General features: G+C 39.6%; 2 protein-coding genes across 4 annotated transcripts in view; one reads left to right on the forward strand and one right to left on the reverse strand.

The window, feature by feature from the left end:
* Positions 1-16,326, reverse strand: part of MYPN (myopalladin) — a 76,083-nt gene that overhangs the window by 31,979 nt on the left and 27,778 nt on the right. Inside the window, exons 5-10 of the mRNA XM_033842233.2 lie at positions 14,201-14,315; positions 12,997-13,068; positions 6,152-6,293; positions 4,349-4,372; positions 1,918-2,034; positions 1,055-1,427 (exon numbers count right to left, since the gene is read on the reverse strand). Coding sequence (XP_033698124.1) covers positions 1,055-1,427; positions 1,918-2,034; positions 4,349-4,372; positions 6,152-6,293; positions 12,997-13,068; positions 14,201-14,315 — 843 coding nt within the window. The remainder of the gene's footprint in view (positions 1-1,054; positions 1,428-1,917; positions 2,035-4,348; positions 4,373-6,151; positions 6,294-12,996; positions 13,069-14,200; positions 14,316-16,326) is intronic.
* HERC4 (HECT and RLD domain containing E3 ubiquitin protein ligase 4) overlaps positions 1-16,326 on the forward strand; it is a 234,185-nt gene that overhangs the window by 29,035 nt on the left and 188,824 nt on the right. The gene's annotated exons all lie outside the window — the stretch shown is intronic.

Here is a 16,326-nt window from a genome sequence, read left to right on the forward strand (position 1 = left end):
GTGTGAGCAGGGGACAGAGGCTGGACTGACCATGTATGTGATCCTAGCTCTTAACTCCCTGCTTCTCCTTCTCTGTGCAGGACCTGGCTGTGTTTGGTTGCCCATTGCTGCTTATATCCCTACAATAACCTCTTCCCTTCTTCTCACTTTAAGTACATTCCTATTTCCTGTAACTGGCAGAACTTTGAGGGGACAGAGATATTTCTGGATGTGACCCGCATGTTTTGTAACAATTAATTTTATGCCCAGAATTTCACCTTGTGTGTTAGTGAGAAAAAATATAAAACTAAGCAACATGAACTGCTTCCAATGAATGTCAGCACTGAGAAACACATGATGGGAGTGCTATTACTGTAGATTTTATTGTTGATATTTAAAGGTTTAGGTAGTTATAAATGTAATTTTTATCACTTTGATGTGTGGATCAAACAGAACATAGTAGTATCCTATGGATGCACGTTAAATATTGCAACATGACTCTGATGGGTGCTCTCTGGAGGGTTTGGGTGACAACTGCATCAGACTCCTGAGGTGACTCTGGTTGGTGGTCACCATGCCACCCTTAGCGGATGCTTCACTTCCTTTGTAATTTCAACCCATTACATTTATATGAAGCCTGTGGTTACTACAGCATATCTAGCCATATCAAGGAACTAACTAAAAAATACTAGGTATCTTTTCTATAATGACTACAAAAACTTAAGTTAAAGCAGAAATGGGGAATAGAAAGATGAAATTTCACACCGTAAAGATTATTAGACATGAGAAAGGGCTTTATAAGAAGAGTGTAGAAGTGCTTCACCTGGAGCCCTCTAATGTTAGACAAACATCTTTTTGAGCTAGTTTAGGAGTAACATTTCTTGGAGGTAGAATATGAATAGTAAGGATGAAAGTGATAGTACACTTACACTGATGTAAGGATTAAGATTTGCAAAGCATTTAATGTGTGTTTTCTCATTTCATAATTTCCCTTTTTAGCTCCATCATTTTTAAGAAGGGCAGAGTCAGAGAAGGCCACAGGCACTCTTGGTTATCCATTCTAATTTTTACTTACAGTTTGGGTTTGGCCAGAACCGGAGGGGGCTCTTTGACGGGCGAGGAAGGCTCAGGGATTTTTGCTGACTGTCCATTGAATCTCTCCTGGAAGGAATCAGGCCTGGTCTGGTTGGTGGTCACCATGCCACCCTCAGAGGATGCTTCACTTCCTTTGTCATCTTCAGGCAGGTTGAAGTGGACACGGAGCCCGATCCTTGAGCTGGACCGGGGCTCATTGTGATTCACCAGAACGCCTTCCAGTTTGGGTTTAGGGAGTTGTTCCACAGAAGGAGGCTCTGGGTTGGGTGGGGATGACTGTTGCTCAATAACAGCCAGGTTGGTGGTAGAGTTGACTGAGTGAAGAGACCCATTGTTTCTGGGGTCTTCATTTCCTGAAAGGATGGTAACAAGACCTGAGATGTTAGCCTTACTCAACAAGACTGAGATAGGATTATAACCCTGAGACAGGGCATGTATCCAACCCAGGCGAAATGTGCTAATGGAAATGCTTGTCAAAAACAGAAAACACAATCTGGGACATTAAAGAATGGTAAGGATACAGGAAAAACAAAAACAAAAACAAAACTAAAAAAAATCTAAGTACCATTTTGGAAAGAATTTTAGAAGTTTAGGTAAGATCAAGGAGATGTTTTCTTAGGGAGTATAATAAATAACAGTAGGATAACTGGGGTGGTGGTGATAAATGCAATGAGAAATTGAAAACTGGATTCTGTTCAAGGACACTTTCCTCAGTAATTCAAAAAATTTTAGGAGAGCCAAGCTAGCTTCATATGAAAAGCAGTAAGAGAGGGTAATATACATTGTCCATACTCATAATCAAAGTCATAGACTAAACTGTTCTGGCATTGAAAGAGCCCTTACCTCTTACATCTAGCTGTGCAATGCTTGACACTGTGCCGTATTTATTGCTTGCAGTACAGGTGAAGCACCCAGAGTCTTCTGCAAATACCTCAGCAATGACCAAAGTACAGATCTCCTCTAAAGCCAATAAAGCAGAATGGTTACTGACTTATTTATGGAAATGGATTATGGAATTTTCTGATATTAGATGGTGATTCTATAAAAGTCAATAGAAGAAGCCGATTATATTAATTGTTTGAAAACACTTAGTCCAATTATTTGATTGAATTGACTGATTAGCATAGTAAATGAGCCAAAGGAAGTAAAATGAATAACTCCATGCAGACAATCAACAAGAGGATTTAATGATAATATAATGTATATTATGGATTTGCAGATTATCTGTTTTTATGTCATCAGTCCAGATGTCAAAAATAGGACCAAGAGGGCTTCCCTGGTGGCGCAGTGGTTGAGAGTCCGCCTGCTGATGCAGGTGACACGGGTTCGTGCCCCGGTCCAGGAAGATCCCACATGCCGCGGAGCGTCTGGGCCCGTGAGCCATGGCCACCGAGCCTGCGCGTCCGGAGCCTGTGCTCCGCAACGGGAGAGGCCACAACAGTGAGAGGCCCGCGTACCGCAAAAAAAAAAAAAAAAAAAAAAAGGACCAAGAAACAATGAGCTTAAAAATCACAAAAACAAATTAGGATTTAAAGCAAAAATAGGTCTGTGTGAAATACCACTCTATTCTTTTTTTTTTTTTGTAGTACGCGGGCCTCTCACGGTTGTGGCTTCTCTTGTTGGCGGAGCACAGGCTCCGGACGCGCAGGCTCAGCGGCCATGGCTCACGGGCCCAGACGCTCCGCGGCATGTGGGATCTTCCCGAACCGGGGCACGAACCCGCGTCCCTTACCTTGGCAGGCGGACTCTCAACCACTGCGCCACCAGGGAAGCCCTACCACTCTATTCTTGCTAAGGTGGTAGCATGTGACACACAATTCTGGTCAATAAGATATTAGGGAAAATCTCCTGGGGAGTTTCTGGGTTTTTCTTGCCTTTTAAAAGGGGTAAAAGAGAGCGTTTTTCCCTATTTTTGCTTTTGGATGTTGTCATCTGCACGTAATACCTAGAACTGTGGCAGCCGTCTTGGGTATATGAGTAGAACAAGTCTAAGAGATACTCTGTAGATGACAGAATGGGGAAAAAAAATAAAAAGCTTGGCCCTTGATGATCTCTGAGATGCTAAATTAACCAATCTCAAGACCACCATTTCTTAGGGCATCATGCTATGTAACAAGATACATTTTTCATGTTGATTAAGCCATTTTTGGTTAGGTCTCGTTTACGTGCTGCCCAAAGAATCCTAAATGATGGAGAGGCAAAGTTTGGTTTTGGTACCTTTCTCTGAGTCTTATGCTTCCTTCTCTCTGTTCCCTTCCCAAACATTTGCACTCTCATCTTTCAGCAACCTGCATTCGGAAAATGATCTGATAAATTCATTCATACTACACTATACCTGCCTGATAAGATATAGTATTCTGTCTCCAAAGGGTATTTGCTTTATCCAAGGTGGAAAGAAGAACTCTCTGAACGTGAAATTTTAGATCATGGAGCTGGGGCTTGTTTTGAGCAGGGACCCCTTTTGGGTGACTCTGAAACTATTTTCTGTATGAGACTGCCTAGTGAAAAAGCTTGCTTTGGTTGAAAGTATCAAAAGCCTGAAATATTTTCAAAGGGAAAAATGCTTCTCCACTACAAGCAATGCTAGAACCAGAGCACTCTGGTCTTTACTATATCCCCAAGGGCCTAGTGTAGGGTTATGCAACATGGATATTCAATGTCTACATCGAGAATGCCTTTCCATTCAGTTTTCAGAAGCAAGAATTATAATAATGAAATTCCAAACCATCACTCTTACCCATGGGCACAAATAGAATCTTATTTTTCAGGGTGATCATAGAGAGGACATTCAGATGTTTATGCTGTGTTTTGTGAGCAATTTGTATTTTCTAGAGGTAAGAGCTTCCATGTGTCATCTTAATATCCTCCCAACCAAATCTAATAACATCATAAACATTTTATTGATTCTGTGAATTTCAAAATCTGATGCATAACTTTTGAGATACATAGGCTTTGGAATTGGAATTGATAGCATCATGGAAATTGCTCTGCCCAGTTTAAGGAGGTCATGAGTAGGGGCCAATGAAAGAGGGAAAATATTTCTAAGAAACATTCCTCAACAACGCAGAACTAACTGCATTCACATTAGCTATTGAATATATATTCCAAACTTGCACATGCTTGCCTTTCCTTCTCCTACAGTCGTAGCTAGAGTTGGCTTCGATCTTCTTTGTAAAACTTTTTTTCTTGACAACAGTGTAATTTCAATATGTTTATTATATATTTCAAGTCACGGATCACATACAAATGAAATTAAAGTTAAAATGATCTTTACCTGGCTCTGCCATGGATCGAGGTTCTAAAAGAAAAAAAAAATTAAAAGATTCTGAGCATTTATTTTACTGAGAGGTGATATTTTTATCAGAAGCTTCCTATAGAAGTGTCTTTTGCATACTCATGAGTAATTTGGCGAGGCTAATCTGTAAATTTTAAGTAAAATGACCTAAGCACCAATGACCTTGACAGGGATAGGATCATTATCACAGAAGGGCAGCAAGAGAGCTGCTAACTAAATGATGTGGCTGTATCTTGGGACATACTTGGGTTCCACTTGGGACACATAAACCTTAGGTGAGGAAAAGTTACTGAATTAGTTGGGATTCAGGATGACTTGCTTTTATTGTACCCATTCAGCCTGACCTGAAAAAGTTTGTGAAGACTGAGAGATCATTCTTGGCTTCGGGCTCTCACATCCTGATATAATGTAGCGTAGACCTCCTGCCCTAAGGTTTCTAATATTAAGAGCCTCAGGATAGATGACAGGTTCCTCAGGAGCAGTTCTTTGTCTTAAAATTCTTTGGCATTCCTGAAGGTGCCCGCTTGGTACTGAAAACAGGTGCTCAACTAAGGTTTATAGAATTGCAGGCACTCAAGGAATAGTTGTTGAATTTAGTTACATTCTTCTACACTGATAGAACTAGTGGAGGTTTTTTGCCTCAGCTTAAATGGTATTCAGAATATATCATTGTTGCTGCTATTCAGAATATATCATTGTTGTTAAATCTGATAGTAGTTTGATTCATATATCTATTTTGTGATAGGCAGAAACAAATTAACCAAGAAGCAAATAATTTTCAACATATTTTACGACTGAAATGCGTCAAGGTGAAAGCACTGCATGACAAGAAAAGAAGAATTAACTACTTGGATATATAAATAATTCTTACAATAAAAAGAGTAAAACCTCAATAAACAATGAACAAAGGATATAATAGGTAATTTTAAAGTAAATTCAAAGACCCAATAAATAGGAAAAAAAAGTTCCTTTCCACATCTCATTAGTGAAGAGCAGATTAAAACAAGTATTCCCATTTGGGACCTATAAAATTAGTGAAGATTTAAAAACAGTTTAATACCCATTGATAGTGAAGCTATAAGACAAAAGAAGTTCCCATATGTTGCTGGTTGTAGTAGAATGTAATTGAAACAGCATGTGTCCCAGTTCAACTGGGATGATCTGGTTTATTCCTGGGATCTCTGTGTAATGATTACTAGCACCCTCTGTTACTCCCCAAGGTGTCCCAGGTTAGATCATCAATTATATAATCATCCTAAATTTAGTTCAACCTTTTTGGATGGCATTTTGATGATTTATATTAAAAGCCTAAAAAAATGTGAATTTACAGTAGCAATTCTAGTACTTAGATTTATTCATAGATATTCACAAAGATCTTTTCTGTTAACAAGCTTTGAAATATAGTTTCTAACAGTAAAAATTTGTGGACAGTCTACATTTTCAACAATAGGAGAGTAAGTAAATATGAAATTGATTGTATCAACTTATTTTTAAAAGTAAAAAAGTGCTATATTAATATGGAAAGATGTTCATGAAATGTTGAGTGAAAAAATCAATTTACAAAAAAAATTTATCTTTATTTAAAGAAAATATATGCATGGAAAAATTTTTGGAGAATATATACCAAAATATTAATAATAGGGTTTAGTTTGGTGGAGTATAAGTGTTTTTTATTTTATTCTTTTTATTACATTTTAATTAGTTGTTAAAAGTTATAAAAATAAATGTATACAATAAATCTATAAAAATTATCAGAAAAATAATTTTAAAGCACCAACTTACTTTTCTGTAAAATTCTAAAATCTGGAGAATCTTCTATCAAGGTCCCTTCTCTATACCACTCAACTTTAGGAGATGGAGCTCCTTTTACTCTGCATTCAAAGACAACTAGCTGACCCTCAGAGGCTGATAAATTTTGTAACATCTGTAATGAGAAGAGTATTGTTAGAACCAAAAAGTATATATTTTTGGAATCTACTCCCAGTGCTGAATTTTCGAAAAAGGTACCATTGCCTCCATATTTGGATTTTCTCCATATCTTGTACATTTCCAGCAGCTTCAATTCTGTGGATGCACATTGAATCTATTTTTTTTTAATTAATTAATTTATTTATTTTTGGCTGCATTGGGTCTTCCTTGCTGCGCACAGGCTTTCTCTAGTTGCAGCGAGCGGGGGCTATTCTTCACTGCGGTGCGTGGGCTTCTCACTGTGGTGACTTCTCTTGATGCAGAGCACGGGCTCCAGTAGTTGTGGCCTGTGGGCTCAGTAGTTGTGGCCTGTGGGCTCCAGAGCACGGGCTCAGTAGTTGTGGTGCCCGGGCCCAGTTGTTCCGCGGCATGTGGGATCTTCCCGGACCAGGGCTCGAACCTGCGTCCCCTGCATTGGCAGGCGGATTCCCAACCACTGGGCCACCAGGGAAGTCCCTGAATCTGTTTTTAAAGACAGAATCATCTGAGTGCATAGGAAGCTTTCCCTCACTAGCTTCTTCCTTTTCCTCTCTGTTGCAGTGCCAGAAAATTTATTGAATACTAGGTGAAATATTTTGAGGGTTTGCAAAAATACTAATATTAATACTAATACTAATACTAATATTAAAGTAATTCTGCTTCCTTTAAGAAAATGCCCAAGTAGAGTTTGGTTTTCAGAAATAATAACAATTTAAAAAATCTGCAGTGAATATCTACTAGGTGTATTCAGTATGGGAGTAATGTATATTTTTCCACACAAGACTGTTCCACAAGGTGGACTATCTCTGTGGCCTAAGTAAGTGACTATTTTCTTGGCTTTGCCTTGCCTACTTTCTGTAGTCCTGGAAATTGACGTTTGTTTTGCTATTTTCTTTTCCTTATGTGTTCTTCACAGGATAGCCTCGATGTCTGTTGAGGGAGGTAAACAATGACAATCTCTATGAAATCATAGTCACATGTGGAGTCTTAGGTCATGGTAAAATATGTCATAATTTTGTGAAGGCATTGTTAAATGCTCTTTCACGCTTCCCCCCAAAAAAGTTCACAAAAATCACTTTCCATTGTAAAATATCGGTATATTCTATAATAGATGCTATGGGAGAATGGAACTCACATTTTCCTTTCACAACTTGTCTTTCACTCATCATGATTTGTGAGCTTAAAGTCACACATACGTTTGTGTAGTTGGTACCTCATTTGATTATGAAATGCTCTTTTGGCATATATGTGGGCACATTTTTATTTTTAATATAGGCCTAAAGATGATAAACATGGAAAGGTTGTGATTAACTTTCTCTACAAGCTCTATCAGCAACAAATGCTGCAAGGCTTTCCCATTATTACAATTTTGGGGTCTGTATTTAGGACATATTGGCTCTTGCTTTGGAGAAGGGGAAGGCCAGTAGTTTTTTTGCTTTTGTCATTTACAAATATCTTGTGATTGTTTATACCTCTTAACAATATATGATATTTTGTGCTTAGACCTATCATATTTATGGCGTTTATTTTAGGAATACTGGGGTGGGTTTAACCACATGGCTTTAGCTGTAGTAGGAGACTTTTACCTCAGAAGGATGTGTTAGTTGATATTGTGACGGCCAGGGGGCGCTATAGTTCGGAGTTAGTGTTTTGTTCTTTTTTTGCATTCCCAAATTTGTTTGCTGAAGGAATTCAGTCTGTGATTTTCACAGAGTGGTTGTTGAAGTAATAAGGAACTATTTGATTAAAAACCTGGTTATTCCTTGTCTACCCCAAAACAATAGCTTCTAGTGATAAGAATGGAATGTTCTCAGTAAGCAGGGAGCATCAATGAGTCTTGGGTGCTCCTGGCAAGCTGGTGAATATGCCCTCCACCCTGACATCTGAGCAAATTCTGTGCTAAGATGGTAGTTTTGGGGGCCCATTGAAAACTTTAATGACAGTCAGACATCTCCCTGGGATTCATACATAATGGAGTTTCGTTCCTTCTTGAGGCAAACAAATAAGAAAACCAAAGCAAAAAAAGTGGTGGTGGCAGAAGGGATTGAATGAATAAAATATGGCACATTTAAAAAATGGATGTAGGGCTTCCCTGGTGGCGCAGTGGTTGAGACTCCGCCCGCCGATGCAGGGGACACGGGTTCGTGCCCCGGTCCGGGAAGATCCCACATGCCGCGGATTGGCTGGGCCCTAGAGCCATGGCTGCTGAGCCTGTGCGTCAGGAGCCTGTGCTCCGCAACGGGAGAGGCCACGACAGTGAGAGGCCCGAGTACCGTAAAAATAAATAAATAAATAATTAATAGATGTAAGCAGAATGAGGTCAATCTACATTCTGACATGGCTTGAGGTTCAGATATATGAACCAATTCTCAATCTGCAGAGGTTACACCAAGGTCCTGCTTGCAAAAGGACCTCCTTGAGAGAATATGTTACAGTTGAGACCAACATTAGTTGGTTGTAATTATTCACTTGCAATTGAAGGCCAAAACCTGTGTTCTATTGGAGAGTCTAGCCAGATACCTGAGATACTATAGTTCTAGAATATGCCAGCTAAGGGACTGTGATATGAGATGGAAGCTCATTCCAGTGTGACACGTCGTCAATACTCAGTAAAGGAGTTGCCAGGGGTCATCTTACAAGGCACTTAGAAAGGGTTGTTGAAGGTCATAATTTGAAGGACAATGATAGTTGTTACTGCTGAAAACTGTGCTTTTCTACAAAAGTCTCATAAGAAGAAATCGGCTCACATTGCTGCACATCCGGTCCAAACCAGTTACACCATTTGAACATAGTTTAGATGGGGCCGTGTTCAACACAGCAGTAGGTCTTAGGCTGTTACTAATGGCACATTGTGTAAGACTTGATCATATTTATCTTGACTTCACTGAAGACGAATAAGACATGAAACATTCCCCAACTAGCTAAGATTAAGTTGGTCTTAACTAGGAATTATGGATCTGAACTGAAGTCCCTATAATGAAAAGTCTGCAACCTCCTGCAGTAAACAGTATCCAAAGTGCAAATCTGTCTTGTGTGTCATCACCATACTGACCATCCAGGAAGACATTCTTTGTAGGATGACTTGACAACACAGAGACTTGAGAAGCATGTCTTCCACGGCCATTTGACATTGGATTTTTTCTCTACTCCTAACAACACTCTGAAGCCACAAAGTGATAAAAGCAATAATTCCTTCTTAGCTGAAATGGAAGCAGTTCACCACAGAATAAATACAATTATGTTCCCGCTTTGTGCCAAGCTCTGTGCCAGGTGCTGTAAATGTGAGTTGAAAGGACACAGTTCTTGCTTAGGAAGACCTATACCCACAGATATAATGCAGGGACATCCTTGAGAAAAGGCATCTCCCTTATTGGTTAAAAGATATCAGCTGTAAGGTTCATATTGTCACTTTATTCTTTTTTTAAATCTAGTTGCTATTTTTGCACCTTGGGAGATGCTGGAAGTGAATGTTATAGTGCTTTTAGACCGGAGTTGGATCACAGCAGTTTTTACTGATAAAGAACCGTTTGATTGAAGACCTTTTTGCCCCTATATTGTCACAGGTGCCCAGTGCAACAGTTGAATCAGAGAAGTCTCTGGAATTGTCAGGTTGTGGACAGGGGCCCATGTAATCTTCAGGAATCTAGGGCCAACCACTGTACCTGTCATTTCAGGGTTTCCTGCCTCAGCTATTATATAATGAAGTGCCGTTCCTCAAATTCTCACTTCCCCTGCCCCCTTGCACTCTTCAAATTACTGCTGAAGCAGCTGGAGCCAGGGCTGCAGCCTTGAAAGCCTGCCAGAGCAGCTGCTGTTGGAGTGGGAACAGTGATAGGAGTAAGATTCTAATTTGATCATCTACCTCCCTTCACACTCAAGGAGTGTGAGCACTGTTTTCCCCCCATAAACAGAGTGAAAGTTTTTGATACTGTATAGAGGATGGAGGATAGTCTATCTCCATAAAATATTTTAAAAATATAGGTATCCTCTATAGGTAGAGCAGTGAATTAGCACATGGGACCCCAGACTTCTTTCAAACTCTACCACTGTTTTGCTGGGCAACCCTCATTTTCATTTTAACCTTCTTTAAAAAGAAGATAATACCAGTACTTCCCTATCACCAAAGGAGGTACAAGGAGTTAAATAAAACTCTGCTCTCTAATCGTTGCTTTCAAAAGAATGGCTTCTTGCCATTATTGGCAGAGAAATAATTGTTGGGCAGTATAGAAAGTGAGTCATAGGGATTGGAATGCCAGAAGTCCCTAAAGAAGTAAACAGAGCAAGGAATAACCTGAACAAACATATGCCAGTGATCAGTTATCAGGGCCTGTGCCACGTGATTACCACCATCAGTGGCTCTGACTCAGAAATTTTCTAATGTCACTGGCAGTGACGATGACCTCAATCCTACCCTCACTCATGGAAACTAATGCAAGCACAGCATTGCTGATAAGTCCCTCTGGAATCTGAGCCACAGCCTATGCTAGTGCCCTACGTCTGAACAACCCTGATCCCATTTATGGAGGCAAAAGCACACTTCCCGAGGGCTGAGAAAGCCTCACCGGAGTTTGAGTCCCTGTACTAGGGACTGTTTTCCCACCATGGATCTAATGTTTTTGGAGATGTATCTAATTAACAACATATACTAATGACTAATTATCTTCCCCATTTTTATCCATCAAAGGCATATAGGTATCTGCAAATCAGAGCGTCTAATTAGAGGGAGGTAATCAGTCACCACACAAAAGCACCTAAAGTTGAGGCTAACCAGTCCATGAAAATTAAATGTAAAGAATAGGTTTTAAAGTCCTGTTAGGCTTTTCAGAATGACAAAAATGGCTTTGGACCTATTATAACCATTATGGACTCCTATGTAGATATTAGAGATAGCCTTCAAGGCGCTTGGGAGAGACAGAAAACTAAACATCTTTATTATTGTGCTAAATGTTGTACCAGAGGCATGTACCAGGTGATGTAGAGCACCCAAAAATATTTGAAAGTGTGGAGGGAGATAAGGACACCTCTTTGCTGTCTAGCTGGGCAGATGGTGTTGAGGAGACGAGTGGAGGAGATGTCAGTTTGGGACTGGGTATAAATTATTCTGTGATTTAGTTGCCTTTGAAGAGTCAGCATTGCCTGACAAATAGGCACGACAAATTAAAGTGTCCTGATTTCTCGGCATTTAAAGCTCTGTTTTAAGGCTAGGTGACTTAGCAGTGAACTAGGAGACACTTAGGGGTAGCTCTGTTAGCTACATTACACACACACGCGCGCGCCCGTGCACGCACACACACACAGGTCCACTTATAACTCTTCATCCAAGTCTGGTATTCACCAAATCACAACATGTTGCTTTCCTACTTCAAGTCTTTGAGAATAGCAAAACTTAAATTCCGAAAGCGGTTACAAGAGACAAACCTGAAAAATTGAGAGGCATCTTGTTTCACATAAGAATGTTTGCCAACCTGATACAGTTATGGATAAACATGTCTCACTCTTAGACTCTGCTTGATTTTGGAAAACCATCTTGGATGAGCTGATATGGTGGAACGTCACTAAAATGGATGTTTCTGTGGAAGTTGTGAATTTAGCAATACTTTTAGGATCAGTACTCATTGGAAAAGACATTTTTTTTTTTTTTCCACTTTGCTCTATAGCATGATTTCTCACCCCAGGACTAATTGACAGTTTGGGCTGGATAATTCTTTGTTGCAGGAGGCTGTCATCCCGTGTATTACAAGATATTTAACAGTATCTCTGGATGCCAGCCCCCTGTTGTGAAAATCAAAAAAATGTCTCCAGACATTGCCAAATGTCCTTCGAGGGACAAAGTTAACCCTGATTGAGAACCATTCCTCTAAATCATACTTCTGAGTGGATAAAATTTCTTTGGGCTTAAGTTTGGTATTCATTACAAACAATAAACTGTAAATCCAGGCATAGACTCCATCCATGTGGTTTTCATAATACCAAAACAAATCCAATATGACTCAGTTTTGCACCTTTGAGTTTATTGTCCTGGGCAACATATAAACTAAGTCTATGTTATATAAGGGAAAGAACAGTAGACAGAATTGGGACAACTTGTTTCTAGTCCTGATTCGGCCACTTGCTAGTTCTGTGACATTGGATACATTGTTTAATCTCCTTGGCCCTCCCTTGGTTTTTTCATTTGTAAATGAAAGTGCCTGAGTAAAATTTCCAGTTCTAAATACAAAGATTATGAGACTCAGAATTTGATGCCACCACAGTAGTTGATACCATGGATTAGAAAAAGAAAGCTCTTTGTTCTAGAGTGAGGCTTTGTATTAAGCTTCTTAAGAGCATGTAACTCCATCTCCTTGAATACCAAAGACATCCAGAGAAACCCTTGGATAGTAAGTGCCTAGAAGTGTATCACCTGACCCCTAGGTGTGGCTACTGTGTTTAAAAGCAATAGGATGGCCACAGAGATCAATGTGATGAGTGGGGATGACCTTTCCCTTATTATACAAACTAATATTAGAAATCTGCAACTTGGAGTGACATGGTAACAGCTACCACAAAACCCCAAATCCTATCCTGTACTTATAAGAGACCAAAATCCTGAGATAAAATCAGTGAATTTTGAATCCTACAACTTTGTTTGGGTATTGTGGTGTGTTTAAAGCCTTGACAGAAAGAAGTTATAGTTTGATTACCTTTGTAAACACAGGAGCTGCAATGATAGGTTTTCCATCCAATCCTTGCAGATAGTTGGGAGGGCTCTGACACTGTTAGAAGGGAACCAACAATAGATTCATTGTCACTGGGATTATCAGATAGGTAGGTAGACAGATGATAGATAGGTATAACACAGCTAAAGAATTTGGTGTATGAAATTAATCTAAAACCAAAGACTGACGTTTTCTAAGTCTATGAATTGCAGACATGAAATTTCATGCTGAACTGATTGTATTTCTTTCTAGGTCATGGTGGCCGTAAATACGTGCTGGCCATCCCCACCCCCTCACATATAGAGCTATGTAATGAACCCTGACCCCCTGAAGAGGTTCCATAGACCCCTGAGGCTCCACAGATCAGTTTTAAAACTACTGAATTAGAACTAAAATGTGACCCCTCTGCATTACTAAATGGGTCAGATAAGTACTTTAAAAACTTTTTTAAAGGTTGTAGATCTTTATATACATCAATATTTATATTTAAATATATCAATAACACATTACAAGTATGTTTCTATTAGTATGATTTCATATTTTTAAAGTATATGCATAATATACATTTATAGATATGCATAGAAAATGCCTGGAACTATCTGCTAGAAATTACTAACAGGAGGTACCTCTGAAGAGTGGGGGCAGAGGAGTCGAACCTTGACTAAAGTTTTTACTTAATATACTTTCTGTATTTTAAAAATGTTTTTACAATAAGCATCACTCTTATCATCATCATCATTGTTAACTTGAAGGATGAGAGACTTTGAGGTTTTCTAAAAATTAATTTCATGGTTGCTCTATCTTAGAAAGTAGAATTTTTTTTTTTTAATAGCTCCATGAAACTCAGTTTCATGATACAGAGTGTCTTGGGCCAGTGTGAGAGCTGGCAGCTCATCGTATATGTAGTCAATGCCCTTCATAAAACTGGAATATCAGAGACTAATTTGTAGAGTTTCTTTTGCTATGAAATTTGCCTATGAAGTTAGAGAATATGTTCCCAAAGCCGGGGGAACTACTGATATCGTACATCAGAAGCACAAAGTGATTATCATGACTATAGAAGTGTGTTGCCCAAGGTCATTATGAAGTTGCAACAGAGGAGAACATGATCATGCCATACAAGATGGTCATGGTCACAGGGCCTGCCTGTCACAATCCATGGCGCTGTGTCTCACTTAGACCCTTGTACCTGCTGAACGGTTGACACACTGGGCTGGGCCACCACAGGCTGGGCTTGGGGTACTGCTGAAGGAATGGCTGCAGAAGTAGTGGGAGGGGATGACACCTCACTTGGCTTCTGGATTCTGAGAAGTGATTAAAATATAGATTATAAAACAGACCTATCATCATTGTGAAAATCCTTTCAGCAAAGCTTTCAGAAATGCTTACAGAAATCTTCGTTCAACAATATTACACAAACATTTACTGAGGGCTTTGCTACACACTTTGTTAGGCAGTGTAAACAGGAAGATCATAAGACGCCAGTTCTGTCCTTGAGTTAGCTGCTGTTGGCAGAGCTGGGGACTCCAGCATATTCTCAACTCACTGAGATTCAAGACAAGTGCTGTGACAGAGCATGTGCAGAAGATTGTTTGAGATCTGTTTTGGTTTTGCCCTCTGTGTTTTCCCTCCCCCTCCTATTTCAAGTAGGAGGCCAGGCTTTGTAAATCTTTGCTTCTGGGATTCTGGCATGGCAAAAAGCAGAAATAGCCTGAGTCAATGAGCTCTTCAGGTTTACACAAATTAAATTAAAGAGATTGTTTGAAGGGCAAGGGAGCCAGAAAGTATTCTTGAGAAGGCTGCAGAGGGTAGATTATTTCAGTTTTGTTGTGGGGAAGAGAGAGGTCCAGGGATCTTGCCAGAGAACCTAACAAGAGGGAGAACCTGAGTCCAGAGGGGACGACAATCCCTTGATTAAAGGCTCCCAATCTTGCTAAAGATATCAGTACCCAAACATATCAGGAAGAAACAAAGCACTAGACTTGAAGGGACCTTGAGATCTGGGACATGGGCCTCTCACCCATAACCTGTGGGGATAGATGACCGATGACAGGATGTTACCTTTCCTTTTGTCTAGATGTTACAGCTTTCTCATCTCTAAAATGAGGAAATAATAATTCTTACCTCATAGGGTTTTTGTGAGGGTTAAATAAGGTAATTCATGTAAGATGCTTAGAGCAGTGTTTAATATCAAACTATATATCTACATCTCTGTATCTGCTATATCCCGGGAATCTTTGCACAGATTTGGAGGGGGAAAGGGACACCCAATAATGACTGATTGAATTTTTTCCCAGAGCCAGGTAGGATGGAATCTCAGAAGCAGAATCATTTGATGGTGTAGAGGCTATCAGTGTTCCTGAAGCATCTGTCTTCTTCTTCTACAATGTTAGAATCCCTGATTTCTTTACATAGCTACTCCAAATAAAGATTGCATTTCCCAACCTTCATTGAACCTAGCTGTGGCCACATGCCTACTTTCTGGTCATGGGATATGAAGGATAGTGATGTATGTAATTTAAGAGAGATGACCTTAAAAGGGGAGTAGGGTATGTCCTTTATTCCTTTCAATCTAAGAAGATGAGGCCACATCTTAGAATGAGGTGAAGCAGAAAGCTGGAAGCAGACCGGAACCCAGTGGAATTTGGAGCTGTTTTACCAGCCAAATTCATATTTTTATGTAAAGGAGAAAAATATTTGTCTTATTTAAGTTACTGTTATTTGGGGTCACTATTACACACAACAGGAGCTAAATCCTAACTACTACAAGTAGATTTAAAGAAAATGAACAAATGAGATATTTCTTGCTTATTTAAGTTCGTATATCAAATTCATACCCATTAGGCTCTAATTCATACCCATGTTATGAGAGCCTTGAGGAAGGAGCGATGTATGTGCAATGGCAGAGGAGCTTATTATAGAACTTGACTGGGCTTTGAAGGATAAATGAGAGTTTGCCAGGCAGAGAAGATAGGTCATTCCTAGCAAAGTGAACAGCTTGAACGAAGGGGTGAAAATGAACCGCACATTGTTTGAGTGAGATGGCAGCCATGTAGAGAGCCTGAGGTGGGGGATTGGGGGAGGAGGGGCAGGAAAGCCTGGTTGATACTCTATTGAATAAAGCTTTGTATGCCCACGTTGAGATTTTTTAAAATGTCGTTTGTTTTGTGTTTGATTTTTATTTTCCCATAGGTAATAATTTTTTTAAGTCGGGAAAATGATAAGATCATAATTATCTTTGAACTGGCTGTATGTAGTTTGGAGACTGTAAAAGAGAAAAAGGGGGCTTCCCTGGTGGCGCGGTGGTTGAGAGTC

Source organism: Tursiops truncatus, chromosome 16 (genome assembly GCF_011762595.2).
Source record: "Tursiops truncatus isolate mTurTru1 chromosome 16, mTurTru1.mat.Y, whole genome shotgun sequence".
Taxonomy (NCBI): domain Eukaryota; kingdom Metazoa; phylum Chordata; class Mammalia; order Artiodactyla; family Delphinidae; genus Tursiops; species Tursiops truncatus.